General features: G+C 45.8%; 1 protein-coding gene across 2 annotated transcripts in view; it reads right to left on the reverse strand.

The window, feature by feature from the left end:
* The window catches only part of nbeaa (neurobeachin a), a 637,170-nt gene that overhangs the window by 513,902 nt on the left and 107,690 nt on the right, over positions 1-15,578 (reverse strand). For both annotated transcript variants that reach the window (XM_067985944.1, XM_067985943.1), the window contains exon 8: positions 15,083-15,229. In XM_067985944.1, coding sequence (XP_067842045.1) covers positions 15,083-15,229 — 147 coding nt within the window. The remainder of the gene's footprint in view (positions 1-15,082; positions 15,230-15,578) is intronic.

The raw sequence follows: 15,578 nt of genomic DNA on the forward strand, positions 1-15,578 counted from the left end.
CACTGATACATTTACTGGGGAAAACCTCCTATAAAGTGTTTTATTCAGCCCTTATATTCCTAACTATTCCAATTTCCAATGGAAAGCAGCAAGCTAGTTTTAAACTGATGTATGCAAAACATTACATTGCTTCAGTTTCCTTACATTTCACCAGATATTCGGTAAAAATTTGAAAAGAAAATCTCTATTTTTGGTTAATTAGTGCTCTTCATGAGGCAAAACATACAAAGTGAGGCACTTCTCTCTGCAGGCATTTTTCAAAGATCGTCTAGGTCCAGAGGTCACATGCAATGAAGCTTTTGACCTTCTATACATCTTGCATGTGACTCACATTCAAATACTTTCCCTACATTGAAAACCCTGGGAGAGCAGTAGTTGCCAAAAAAGCAAATTGAATACATTGGAATGTAGGAACAGGATTAGGTCATTCAGCCCCTCAAGCCTGTTCCGTCATTCAATGAGATCATGGCTGATCTGTACCTCAACTCCACATACGCGCCTTTGTTCTATATCCCTGATATGTTTACCTAACAAAAATCTATCATTCTCAGTCTTGAAAATTTCAATTGACCCAGCATCCACAGCCTTTTGGGGGATTGTTCGAGATTTCCATTATCCTGTGTGTAAAAAGGTGCTTCCTAATTTCACTCCTAAATGGCCTAGCTCTAATTTTATGCCCTCTTGTTCTGGATTCCCCCATGAAGAAATTGTTTCTCTGTATCTCCCCCATCGAATCTCTTAATCATTTTAAATACCTCGATTAGATCACCCCCTCAACCTTCTAAACTCAAGGGAATACATCTACGGAGAACCAACAAAAAAAAATAGCTTATATCAAACTAAAAAAGAAAACCCAGCCCACAAGGCATCACACTCCCGGTCCCCTGTATATCACTGACCCACAAGGATCCCTGACACAGACAGCATAGCGAGATCAGCCCCAATATTCAAGAAACTTACTCTAAACTCCACCCCCCCAGCCAATACAACAATTGGTGCAGCATTCACACAATCAACATTCACCATAATGGCTGACTACCTACCAACTGCAACATTGTGCTACCCACAGTTCCGCCCACACCCTCCAGTACTGAAGCTAAGAAAGAACTAAATATGCTGGCAAGGAGACTGCCCACAGAACAGCACTTGAAAAGAATTGTCTGTCACCTGAAGAAGTGCTGACGAGTCCAAGGGATCACCCCGAACAACTCTACCCACAGCCCCTAACAGGTAGATGACAATGGGGCTACCATCCTCTCCAGTCACGGAATACCTATTGCCCCCTGAAACCCCTCCCTCCTCAATGACCTCTTCAAACACCCGCAAGCCTTCATACCCCACACAACAGGGGGAACAGTCTGCAGACCAATGTACAGAACTCTCCAGTAGGAACAGAGTTGTATAATGGCCTCCCCCCCCCAGCCAGGACAAAGATGCTCCCTTCAACCGCAGGTGATCACATTACAGGATCACAAATGGCACAACAAGGAAGGAGCAACTTGTCACAGTTCCGAACAACTGTAAAAGGCAAGATGCACTTACCAGCTCTTGCTACAGAAAGCATTCCCCGTGAAACTCAGCCAATGTCCCCCCCAATTCAAATGCCTCCCCTCAGGACACTCAGCCAAAGACCCCCCATCTCAAATGCCACCCTTCAGGACTCAAAGGACACAAAATCCACTGGATATGCTGTCGTCAACAGCTGCTCAAAAATACTTATCCAGGACAGCTGACTAAAGCAAGTCCCACCCCAGGTGCAGGAAACGCCACTCAAAAATCCAAGTCATTCCCATCACTGCCTTCCTACGACCATTGACAAATTCCACTCATATGAACCACTGGAGACAATTCTAAATTCCAAAAGCAGACAAATCAAACCTAACCCAACAACCTGACTTACAGGCATTATTTAGAAAGCGCAATAAAATTTTCGATAACCATCAAGAAGCTGAGCTCTTCAGTGATAGTGCTCAAGCAGAACACCAAATAAATGAGCTGGAATCCTGGGTTTGTGAAAATGAAGCTAAGATATTGGGCACAATTTTGAAATGATGGCAGGTTGGCAGCGGTGGGGTTGGGGGGGGGGGGGGGATTGACAGGCTGGCTGCCGTCAGGAGCAGCAACACAGGGGGTGGGGGTAGTGAAAGAGAGAGAGCAAGACGTCGTCATCCGGCGCTGGAACGGAAGATCGAGGGGGGGGGGGGGGGGGGGGGAGGAAAGATGGGAAGATCAGGGGGGGGGGGGGGGGGAGGGAGGAAAGGGAAAGATTTAGAACTGAGATGAGGAGAAATTTCTTCACTCAGAGGGTGGTGAACCTGTGGAATTCTCTACCACAGAAGGCAGTGGAGGCCAAGTCATTAGATGTATTCAAGAAGGAGATAGATATGTTTCTTAATGCTAAAGGGATCAAGGGATATGGGGAAAAGGCGGGAACAGGGTACTGGGGTAGACGATCAGCCATGATCATCTCGAATCGCGGAGCAGGCCCGAAGGGCCAAATGGCCTACTCTTGCTCCTATTTTCTATGTTTCTATGTTTCAATGGCATCCAGCTGACCCTCTGAAATCAGGGTATTGAGGACAGGATGGTCTATCCTGCCAGACTAAAAATCCAAACAGGTGTTCCTCCCACCTTTGACACTCCAGAGAAGGCCAGAGCCTTCCTAAACCAGAAGAAGCATACGCACACCCCAAACGAGGGGCTCCCCTTCTCCCACCGTGTACTCACATGGCACTGCCAGCCTATCAGAGGTGGAAAGAAACACATACAAAAGAGTGACACACAAACAAATCGACCTCACAACCCCAAAAAGATCGAAGTGCTAGAATAACCACCCACAGCACTAAAACAAGTTCCCACACCTCAGGACAAAGAGTTGACAATCCAGAGAGCTCTCCAATACTACTTCTCCAGGATAGCTGACCAAAACAAGTCCCAACCCAATTAGACTGTCCTACTCCCCAGGACAAGCGGCAGATGATCAGGCTGAGCAGAATGATGCTAGATGGCCACAGGCAGGAAGAAAAATGGATGGGACAAAGTGGGGGAGTCCACTCAACTCAATCAGAAAAAATAAAAGATAGTCATTAGCCTAGGGACAGGGGAAGGCACAATAGCAACCAATTACCAGTTAACAAGGGAAAAAGGGCTGTCTCTCGTAACCATCTCTCCCCACCCCCACTTGGCCACTCATAGCACCTACAAATCCATAACCAATGAAGGATATCCACCACCCACAGGAACAAATATCTTGCTCATATCTGGAGGGGAGAGGACACACCCTAATAGAGAAATTGAATGCAGGAACCCACATTATAAGCAACGTTTTGCTATGGACTTTCCCAATGATCACTGGGCACATCATACTGGAGACTTATATCTACATATGTGCTAAATTTGACCTATTGTAGATAAAACTGCACAAAATGCTCCTTCATCAGGAAAGAAATACGCTATAACTGTTTAAGTGCAAGGGTATGACCCTATGACACATGTGGGAGTTGACAACTAAGGCTCACTAACTCCAGCACACCAGTCACAAACCAGCTTCTCCCTACTACTCAGCAGCCAACAAGGCACTCACCTCACAAACAAGAACCCCAAGGGACTAAAGAATGATGATGGGGAGGGTATGGGAGAAGAGAAGAATCAATAACAGATACGGTGTAAGCGAATGATTACCACGGGCATTGCATGCACAGGAGCACTATGAAGGGACCTGAGGCATAACCTCCAAAAGGACACGGAGCACAAGTAAAACCGCAACAACCAAGCAGCTCCCTAATTCCAAGGCCACAAGTGGAAAAGCTATACCTACAGCTTGCTCAAACACAAAAAGCCACCCCACAGTATACCAACCTGTCCACAAAACTATATTACTTAACATCAAGAGAATCAATCGCCTTATCAAGCCAAAAAATGCTAATCTACCTAGAAGAAGAATGGATGTATGGGACATTCCATCATGAGACTCTCCTCACCCCTTCAGAACACACCAAACTTACAAGACAGTGGGCGGAGCAAACGCTAACTGCCTCCTATTTGGCCAAGGGCAGAAAGGGGCCATACTACTAAAGAAAAACATTTCCTTTAGAGACAACCACCCCTGAAGACAGCTGCTCAATCCTGACAAAAGGATAAAGAGCCTGAGAACCCATAACAATACTCAACGTGTTTATCTTTAATGCGTACCCCACCACCTCACATGGAAAGCACAGTGGTCATGGGTGAAGACCTAAACAGTGCCCTCCACCCACAATGGGACAAACTCCAAGTAAATACAGCGTACCCAAGACAGGCAACCAGAGCAATCCAAGTGCAGTGTAATGAACTGGGCCTGGTGAATGTCTAGCAGTTCCTACAACCCACTGAAAAGGTAGTCACCCTCTGAAATCCCCACAAGACATACTCCAGAATAGACTACTACATCTTGAAACAATCTTGCCTATCCTGAGTCACAAGCTGTAATATAGGGCCAAGAATCATCTCAGGTCATCGCACAATTATGTTCCAACTCACTCTTGCCAACCACCATATCCTTCAAGGCATTAGCACCTCAATCTTGCCCTCCTTGGAAACTCAGAGTCCTAGGATACTTCCAGGCTAGCCTCACCTGCTGCATTGTGCAGCACCTGCCCTAGTATTGTCGCTGGATGCAGAAAAGGTATTTTGATCAATTTGAGTGGAAACTCCTCCTTGCAACAATTGAGACACTGGGTTTTGGCCAAACATTCAGGAGGTAGATTACAATCCTGAATTCACAATTCACATCCACAGCGTGCACCAATGGCTTCAACTCCTCCACATTCCGACTGCACTGGGGATGAGACAAGAATGCCCCCATCCTCTGTACCCTTCGCTCTAGCCATAGAACCTCTAATCACATGGATCAGAATGAAACCAGGCATCTATGGAGTAGAGGCAGGTGGAAATGAGCACAAAATCTCCTGTTGATGACACACTGTTATATGTAACCAACCCAACCATGTCACTCTCTAGCATCTTCCAAAGCATCAAAGAATTTGGACGACTCTCTGGATACAGACTCAACTACACTAAAACAGGCCTAACCTTGTGACATGGGTTGGTAATTGGTTGGGAGGGAGGAGACAGTGAATAGCGATAAAGGGAATGCTTTCTGATTGGAAGGATGTGACAAAATGGTGTTCCCCAGGGATCTGTAATGGGGCCTCAGCTTTTCACCATATATATTAATAACTTGGATGAAGGAATAGAGAGCTATGTTTCCAAGTTTTCAGATGACACTAAGCTGGGAGGCACAGTAAGTTGTGTAGATGGGAGCAGGAAGTTACAAAGGGACATCAGTGAATGGCAAAACTATGGCAGATCGAGGTTCAATGTGGGGAAATGTGAGGCCATCCACTTTGGATCCGAAAAAGATAAATCAGAATACTTTAAGGGTGAGACACTAGGAACTATGGAGGAGCAAAGGGATTTGGGTGTCCATGTGCACAAATCACTAAAAGCTAGTGCACAAATACAAAACGTAATCAGAAAGTCTAATATAATGTTGGGCTTTATCTCAAGGGGATTGGAATACAAAAGTGAGGAAGTGCTGCTTCAGTGTACAAAGCCTTGGTCAGACCACATCTAGAGTACTATGCTCACTTATGGGCAACGAACCTCAGGAAAGATATATTAGCCTTGGAGGGTGTACTGCGCAGATTCACCAGAATGATACCAAGGCTTAAAGGGTTGAATTATGAGGATAGGTTGCACAAGCTTGGTTCGTGTTTAGAGTTTAGAAGGTTGAGGGATGATCTAACCGACATGTTTAAAATGATAAAGGGATTCGGTACGGAGTATTCTGCGACCTGGACGGTTGAATCTCCAAGTTCCTTTGGGCAGGTAAAAGACCACAAAAACACCTCAAATGCCACCAAAACAAGAGCAAAGACTCTTTAAGACATTACCACTGGACAGTTGATTGTGTCCTGGTCCCAAGCACCCCCTCAACATAATCTGTGATGTGAATAGAAGCCAACGCCTCCCTCCTAACACAGCCCATCGATCATACACCCTCAGAAATTATCAGCAGAAAGCCAGGGAATCACCTCGTAATTCGCTCAGTCTGGAGTCAGGTCTGTGCCTCCCTAAAGATCCCGCCTGTCTATCAGCTCTCTCCATATGGCACAATGGGGAGCTCCCAGAGACTTACCTCAGTTGGATGCAGAGCCTGCCAAGAGAAATGGATTACCAAATCAGGCCATCTCCTCCATGAAGGCTAGAATATGCTCTTCCACAAATTAGATGACAAATTTCATCTTGCCCAACATGATCAAGAATGCTATCTCCAGGTGAAGCAATAACTCCAGAACCATAAATTACTTTGTTGATGTCAGGCATGCTAACTCCCTTAAAACGTTTCCCCCACTCCCAACAGCTTCTTGCAGGTGCAGCTGCACGCTCAGTACCATTCTCACCTCTATAACAGACTCGAGGGGCCATATGGCTTACTCCTGCTCCTATTTCTTACAACAGAACAGAAAGCCTGAAAGTTGCCTCGGAACATGACCTATGCCAAGCCATTAAGGGTGAAGGAATAGCAGAAGGTATCAAGTCAGATCCTAAACACCACCACTACAGCAAAATGCAGGAAAGCTAATTCAAAATCAATTGTAAACAATTTTACAACACCAAGTTATAGTCCAGCAATTTTATTTTAAATTCACAAGCTTTCGGAGGCATCCTCCTTCCTCAGGTGAACGATGTGGAAATGAAATCCTCGAAATGAAATTGCATTTATAATTCACAGAACAATGCTTGGTGATTACAGACAGTTTTTTCAACTGCTCGTTGCCAAGGCAATCAGTGTGCAGACAGACAGGTGTTACCTGCAAGGTCTCAGAATATACAAATCACCAAAAAAAAACAACAAAAAAAAACAGAGATAGAGAGGTAGAAACATAGAAAAGACAGCAACTGACCAGTTATATTAAAAACAGATAACATTTGTTCGCTGGTAGGGTAACGTGTAGCGTGACATGAACCCAAGATCCCGGTTGAGGCCGTCCTCATGGGTGCGGAACTTGGTGTTGTAAAATTGTTTACAATTGTCAACCCCAGTCCATCACCGGCATCTCCACATCAATTCAAAATCATACATTGCACCCCACACATGCTCCACAAATGCCACCCCTCCATACCAGACAATTCTTGGAGTGGCTACGGCCAGAAGGGCACCCTCCTATACATATTCCAGTCGTACTTCAACATCCAGCCATTCTGGACAGCAGCATGAAAAATCAACAGGAACATGACAGCCCTTACCATTCCAGAGTACCAAGTTCAGAGCTTGCTGGGCCTAACTACCGAGCAAAGCCCTCGACCCACACAACAAGCAGGTTTGCATGACTCTCACTACCAGCTGCAAGAAAATACATGCTCCTTTTTTAAAATTCATTCATGGGATGTGGGCGTCGTTGGCAAGGCCAGCATTTATTACCCATCCCTAATCGCCCTTGAGAAGGTGGTGGTGAGCTGCAGTCCGTGTGGTGAAGGTTCTCCCACGGTGCTGTTTGGTCGGGAGTTCCAGGATTTTGACCCAGCAACGATGAAGGAACGGCGATATGTTTCCAAGTAAGGATGGTGTGTGACTTGGAGGGGAACGTGCAGGTGGTGGGTTCCCATGCGCCTGCTGCCCTTGTCCTTCTAGGTGGTAGAGGTTGCAAGTTTGGGAGGTGCTGTCAAAGAAACCTTGGCAAGTTGCTGCAGTGCATCTTGTAAATGGTACACACTGCAGCCACTGTCCGCCAGTGGTGAAGGGAGTGAATGTTTAAGGTGGTGGATGGGGTGCCAAACAAGCGGGCTGCTTTGTCCTGGATGGTGTCGAGCTTCTTTAGTGCTGTTGGAGCTGTACTCATCCAGGCAAGTGGAGAGTATTCCATCACACTCCTGACTTGTGCCTTGTAGATGGTGGAAAGGCTTTGGGGAGTCAGGACGTTAGTCACTCGCTGCAGAATACCCAGCCTCTGACCTGCTCTTGTAGCCACAGTATTTATGTGGCTGGTCCAATTTAGTTTCTGGTCAATGGTGACTCCCAGGATGTTGATGGTGGGGGATTCGGCGATGGTAACGCCATTGAATGTCACGGGGAGGTGGTTAGACTCTCTCTTGTTGGAAATGGTCATTGCCTGGCACTTGTCTAGTGTGAATATTACTTACCACTTATCAGCCCAAGCCAGGATGTTGTCCAGGTCTTGCTGCATGCAGGCATGGACTGCTTCATTTTCTGAAGGGTTGCGAATGGAACTGAACACTGTGCAATCATCAGCGAACATCCCCATTTCTGACCTTAGGATGGAGGGAAGGTCATTGAGGAAGCAGCTGAAGATGGTTGGGCCTAGGACACTGCCTTGAGGAACTCCTGCAGCAATGTCCTGGGGCTGAGATGATTGGCCTTCAACAACCACTACCATCTTCCTTTGTGCTAGGTATGACTCCAGCCACTGGAGAGATTTCCCCCGATTCCCATTGACTTCAATCTTACTAGGGCTCCTTGGTGCCACACTCGGTCAAATGCTGCCTTGATGTCAAGGGCAATTATTCTCACCTCACCTCTGGAATTTAGCTCTTTTGTCCATGCTGTAATGAGGTCTGGAGCCGAATGGTCCTGGCTGAACCCAAACTGAGCATCGGTGAGCAGGTTATTGGTGAGTAAGTGCCGCTTGATAGCACTGTCGACGACACCTTCCATCACTTTGCTGATTACCTTCTATGGTGGAGTGCAGCCCTAACCACAACAAACACGTGGCTGAAGTATGTGGATTTTTTTTTTGACAATTGGAGCATAGGAACATAAAAAAGGAGTGATATCTGGCCTCCAACTTGAATTGGGGAAATACCAGAGACCCTGAGGTCCACTTTTAGAAACCCCCTCAAAAGAAGCAACCCATCCATCAGCCATAAGGAGCACCAAACCCAACCATCAGCATTCAGGACTCCTGCCCGTTGCCCTCAAACCTGACTAATCCCACAACTCAGGGCCAAACAATCTGCTTCAGCTCCTCCAGCTGCATTGCTCAGAGTACAAGCAACCCAATATGGCGATACATTTCTCTCAAAGGCACCATGCAGTCATGATGTGCAGTGACTAATAAACTACATATAGGAATGCATATTTTTATAAAATGTGTGCAATTAAATACCTAAATATACAATAACTTCAGAAAATATCTATGTACATTTACCCTTAATCATGTAATGGCTTCTTATAATATTTGAGTAGATATCTATTGATAAATTATATGTACAACTTCATAAATTACATGTATGTGTACCTAAATGTATAATAATTTTATAATATATTTATGAAAGTAACAGCTTCAAAAACGTGGAGGAAAAAAGTTAGAATTGTCGATTTTAGTGATCCAAAAATAAACTGTGATATGGAAAAGTGTGAGATGGAAGGTTTTCTACAATGTGTTCAGCATTGTTTGCTCATTCATTATGTTCTTATTCCAACAAGGAAGATCTACTTGATCTAGTTGTGGCTAATAAAGCAGAACAAGTAGGCGGGTTAAAAGGAGAGGAACATTTGGTAAGCAGTGACCACAAATATAATTAGATTCAGAATGGGAATAGAAAAGGAAAAACAAAAGTCAGGGACAAAGATACTCGACTAAAAAAAAATTACAGCGAGATAAAAAGGGAACCTTGCACAGAAGGGAGGGAAGATGTAATTGCATTGTGACAAGTTTATGTAGGCAATTTCCAAAATATGACTTTGATGCAGTCTTGGGCCATGGTGCCTTACGCGAGTGCCTCATTCCTTTGCGCCTTCTTCGGGTCATCCATGATAATTAAGGAGTCGTACAACACCAGGTTACAGTCCAACAGCTTCATTTGAAATCACAAGCTTTCGGAGCTTTGCTCCTTCGTCAGGTGAGTGAAGGGTTCCATAAAGGCACCACATATATAGTCAGAGAACAATGCCTGATGATTACAGATAATCTTTCCAACTGCCCGTTATTACACCTCGGCAGAGAGATTATCACAGCAATCAAAGGAGTGGATGGTGTTCAGACAGGTTAGTCAGGGACACATTACATCCAAGAATACTGAATACACAAGGGGTCAGATAACAAAGACAGAGAGAGAGAGAGAGAGAGAGAGAGAGAGAGAGAGAATGTCCAGTTGTATTAAAAAGAGATAACTTTTTTTCGCTGGTTACATGTAGCGTGACATGAACCCAAGATCCCGGTTGAGGCTGTCCTCGTGGGTGCGGAACTTGGCTATCAATTTCTGCTCGACGATTTTGCGTTGTCGTGTGTCTCGAAGGCCGCCTTGGAGAACGCTTACCCGAAGATCGGAGGCTGAATGTCCTTGACTGCTGAAGTGTTCCCCGACTGGGAGGGAACCCTCCTGTCTGGCGATTGTTGTGCGATGTCCGGTCATCCGTTGTTGCAGCGTCTGCATGGTCTCGCCGATGTACCATGCTCCGGGGCATCCTTTCCTGCAACGTATGAGGTAGACAACGTTGGCCGAGTCACAGGAATATGAACCATGTACCTGGTGGGTGGTGTCCTCTCGTGTGATGGTGGTATCTGTGTCGATGATCTGGCATGTCTTGCAGAGTTTGCCGTGGCAGGGTTGTGTGATGTCGTGGACGCTGTTCTCCTGAAAGCTGGGGAATTTGCTGCGAACGATGGTCTGTTTGAGGTTAGGTGGCTGTTTGAAGGCGTGGGGATGGCCTTAGCGAGGTGTTCGTTGTCATCGATGACATGTTGAAGGCTGCGAAGAACATGGCGTAGTTTCTCCGCTCCAGGGAAGTACTGGACGACGAAGGGTACTCTGTTGGTTGTGTCCCGTGTTCGTCTTCTGAGGAGGTCTATGCGATTTTTCGCTGTGGCCATCATACACGGAACCCCCAGCTTCTGTCACGACACTACCGACTTCCTACAAAAACTCAGCACCCACGGACCACTTGAACCAGGAACACTACTCACCACGATGGACGTGTCGGCACTCTACATCAGTATCCCCCACGATGACTGCATCGCTGTGACAGCCTTAGTACTCAACACCAACAACAGCCAATCTCCAGACGCCATCCTACAACTCATCCGCTTCATCCTGGATCACAATGTCTTCACCTTCGACAACCAGTTCTTTACCCAAACACACGGAACAGCCATGGGGACCAAATTCGCACCCCAATACGCCAACATTTTCATGCACAAGTTCAAGCACGACTTCTTCACTGCACAGGACCTCCAACCAACACTATACACCAGATACATCGACGACATTTTCTTCCTATGGACCCACGGCGAAGAATCACTGAAGAGACTACACGATAACATCAACAAGTTCCATCCCACCATCAAACTCACCATGGACTACTCCTCAGAATCGTTTTCATTCTTGGACACACGAATCTCCATCAAAGACAGGCACCTCAGCACCTCACTATACCGCAAGCCCACGGACAACCTCACAATGCTCCACTTTTCCAGCTTCCACCCTAACCACGTCAAAGAGGCCATCCCCTATGGACAGGCCCTGTGAATACACAGGATCTGCTCAGACGAGGAGGAACGCGATGGAAACCTACAGACGCTGAAAGACGCCCTCGTAAGAACGGGACATGACGCTCGACTCGTCGATCGACAGTTCCGACGAGCCACAGCGAAAAATCGCATAGAGCTCCTCAGAAGACAAACACAGGACACAACCAACAGAGTACCCTTCGTCGTCCAGTACTTCCCTGGAGTGGAGAAACTACGCCATGTTCTTCGTAGCCTTCAACATGTCATCGATGACAACGAACACCTCGCTAAGGCCATCCCCACGCCTCTACTACTCGCCTTCAAACAGCCACCCAACCTCAAACAGACCATCGTTCGCAGCAAATTCCCCAGCTTTCAGGAGAACAGTGTCCACGACACCACACAACCCTGCCACAGCAAACTCTGCAAGACATGCCAGATCATCGACACAGACACCACCCACCAGGTACATGGTTCATACTCCTGTGACTCGGCCAACGTTGTCTACCTCATACGTTGCAGGAAAGGATGCCCCGCATGGTACACCGGCGAGACCATGCAGACACTGCGACAACGGATGAACGGACACTGCACAACAATCGCCAGACTGGAGGGTTCCCTCCCAGTCTGGGAACACTTCAGCAGTCAAGGACATTCAGCCTCCGATCTTCGGGTAAGCGTTCTCCAAGGCGGCCTTCGAGACACACGACAACGCAAAATCGTCGAGCAGAAATTGATAGCCAAGTTCCGCACCCACGAGGACGGCCTCAAACGGGATCTTGGGTTCACGTCACGCTACATGTAACCCCACCAGCGAAAAAAAGTTATCTGTTTTTAATACAACTGGACATTCTCTCTCTCTCTCTCTCCCTCTCTGCCTTTCGGGTCTCTCTCTCTCTCTGTCTTTGTTATCTGACCCCTTGTGTATTCAGTATTCTTGGATGTAATGTGTCCCTGACTAACCTGTCTGAACACCATCCACTCCTTTGATTGCTGTGATAATCTCTCTGCCGAGGTGTGATAACGGGCAGTTGGAAAGATTATCTGTAATCACCAGGCATTGTTCTCTGACTATATATGTGGTGCCTTTATGGAACCCTTCACTCACCTGACGAAGGAGCAAAGCTCCGAAAGCTTGTGATTTCAAATAAAGCTGTTGGACTATAACCTGGTGTTGTACGACTCCGTACATTTGTCCACCCCAGTCCATCACCGGCATCTCCACATCATGATAATTAAGAACAGGGGAAAGCCCAGTTTATAGATCATTATAATCCTTTCGACTTCTTAACACAGAGAAGGGTGAGGGTCCAGAAAGTATTGCTTTCAAATTATTTCCTGCAATTTCTACGGTGGAATAATGGTGCACGCCATTAATATGATACAAGTTTCCAGGAAATTCCAGACAATGGCAAAAAATACTTAGCATCAAAGGATTGAGTTATGAGGAAAGACTGGAGCTCTTTATCCTTGGAAAGAGGTGATTGAGGAGGATTTGTATAAAAGTATACAAAACGTTAAAAGGCATAGATATGGTTAACCAAGAGCACCATGTTAAGGTGTGTCAGATGGGATAAACATAGTGAGGGAGGAAGTATTAAGGGGATTAGCATCTTTGAAAGTGGATAAATCACCAGGGCCAGATGAAATGTATCCCAGGCTGTTAAAAGAAGCCAGGGAGGAAATAGCGGAGGCTTTAACAATCATTTTCCAAACTTCACTGGATATAGGCGTAGTGCCAGAAGATTGGAGGACTGCTAACGTTGTACCATTGTTTAAAAAAGCGAAGGATAGACCGAGTAACTACAGGCTAGTCAGCCTAACCTCAGTGGTGGGCAAGTTATTGGAATCAATTCTGAGGGACAGGATGAACTGTCACTTAGAACGGCACGGACTAGTCAAGGACAGTCAGCACGGATTTGTTAAGGGGAGGTCGTGTCTGACTAACTTGATTGAATTTTTCGAGGAGGTGACAAGGAGGATCGATGAGGGTAGCGCAATTGATGTAGTTTACAGAGATTTTAGCAAGGCTTTTGACAAGGTCCCGCATGGCAGATTGGTCAAAGAAGTAAAGGCCCATGGGATCCAAGGGAATGTGGCAAATTGGATCTAAAATTGGCTCAGTGGCAGGAAGCAAAGGGTAATGGTCGCCGGGTGTTTTTGCGACTGGAAGGCTGTTTCAAGTGGAGTGCCGCAGGGCTCGATAAGAGGTCCTTTGCTTTTTGTGGTATACGTTAACTATTTGGACTTAAATGTAGGGGGCATGATTAAGAAATTTGCGGATGACACAAAGATAGGCCGAGTGGTTGATAATAAGGAGGAAAGCTATAGACTGCAGGAAGATATCAATGGACTGGTCAGATGGGCAGAAAAGTGGCAAATGGAGTTCAATCCGGAGAAGTGTGAGGTAATGCATTTGGGGAGAGCAAACAAGGCAAGGGGATACACAATAAATAGGAAGATACTGAGAGGTGTAGAGGAAGTGAGGGACCTTGGAGCGCATGTCCACAGATCCTTGAAGATAGAAGGATAGATAGATAAGGTGGTTAAGAAGGCATATGGAATGCTTTCCTTAATTAGCTGAGGCATAGAATATAAAAGCAGGGATGTTATGCTGGAACTGTATAAAACACTAGTTAGGCCACAGCTTGAGTACTGTGCAAAGTTCTGGTCACCACATTACAAGAAAGATGTAATTGCACTAGAGAGGGTGCAGAGGAAATTTAAGAGGATGTTGCCAGGACTGAAGAATTCTTGCTATGATGACAGATTGGATAGGCTGGGGTTGTTTTCCTTGGAACAGAGGAAGCTGAGGGGTGATTTGATTGAGGTGTACAAAATTATGAGGGGCCTAGATCAAGTGAGTCGGAAGGACCTATTTCCCTTCGCGGAGGGGTCAATAACCAGGGAGCATAGATTTAAAGTGATTGGTAGAAGAATTAGAGAGGAAATGAGGAAACATTTTTTCACCCAGAGGGTGGTGGGGGTCGGAACTCACTGCCTGAGGAGGGTGGTAGAGGCAGATACCCTCAACTTATTTTAAAAATACCTGGATGTGCACCTGAAGAGCCGTGACCTGCAGGGCTACGGATCAAATGCGGGAAAGTGGGATTAGGCTGGGTGGCTCGTTTCTCAGCCGGCACAGACACGATGGGCCGAATGGCCTCCTTCTGTGCCGTAAATTCTCTATGTTTCTAGGTCAGGATATAAGAACAAGGGGATATAGGTTAATCTGGGTGTACTGAAAGTTTAGGTCAGACGACAGGAGGAACTTCTTCATGGAAAGAGTGTACAAATGGTCTTCTAGGTAAGGTAGTGAAGGCAAAAGCCTAAACTCTTCAAATGACAGTTGGATAACACAATGGAAGCAATGTAAGTTTTTTGATTCTCAACAGATGAGCTAAGATGGGACAAATAGTCTCTCTCATCTGTACCTATCTTGTGAGCTGGTACCTTTAACATCATCGTTACTGTAAATTTCAAGTTCAAACTTCAATAAATACACTGCATACAGACACAAATATTACACAGTTAAAAAAAACTTTCATTCTAGAGACACTGTATAGACATACCTTGTATCCAGGTCCTAACTGATGTATTGCAAATATTTGTGCTGGGTTAAGTGCTTCAGTAAACACATATACTGCTCCAAGCTGGCCACAGAATACCCTATTTGCATCTGCAGTTTCTGATGAACCCAGAAAGCATTTGTCAAAACTCTACACAAAGGAAACAAGTAACACAATAATGAATGTTTATGCATTGTGAGCCAAGCATAATATGACTTCATGGTGTAAGATTACATTTAGTATCTGTTAAAACAAACAGGTCATATACAAACATTTTCCAGCAGAACCAGGAGACTGCAGCTTACAGCACAGAAGGAGGCCATTCGGCCCATCGTGCCTGTGCCAGCTCTTTTGAAAGAGCTATCCAATTAGTCCCACTCCCCTGCTCTTTCCAAGAGCCCGGCAATTTTTTCCATTTCAAATATATATCCAATTCCCTTTTGAAAGTTACTAATGAATCTGCTTCTACTACCCTTTGAGACAGTGCATTCCAGATCAT

The sequence above is a fragment of the Heptranchias perlo genome, chromosome 6 (assembly GCF_035084215.1).
Source record: "Heptranchias perlo isolate sHepPer1 chromosome 6, sHepPer1.hap1, whole genome shotgun sequence".
NCBI lineage: Eukaryota > Metazoa > Chordata > Chondrichthyes > Hexanchiformes > Hexanchidae > Heptranchias > Heptranchias perlo.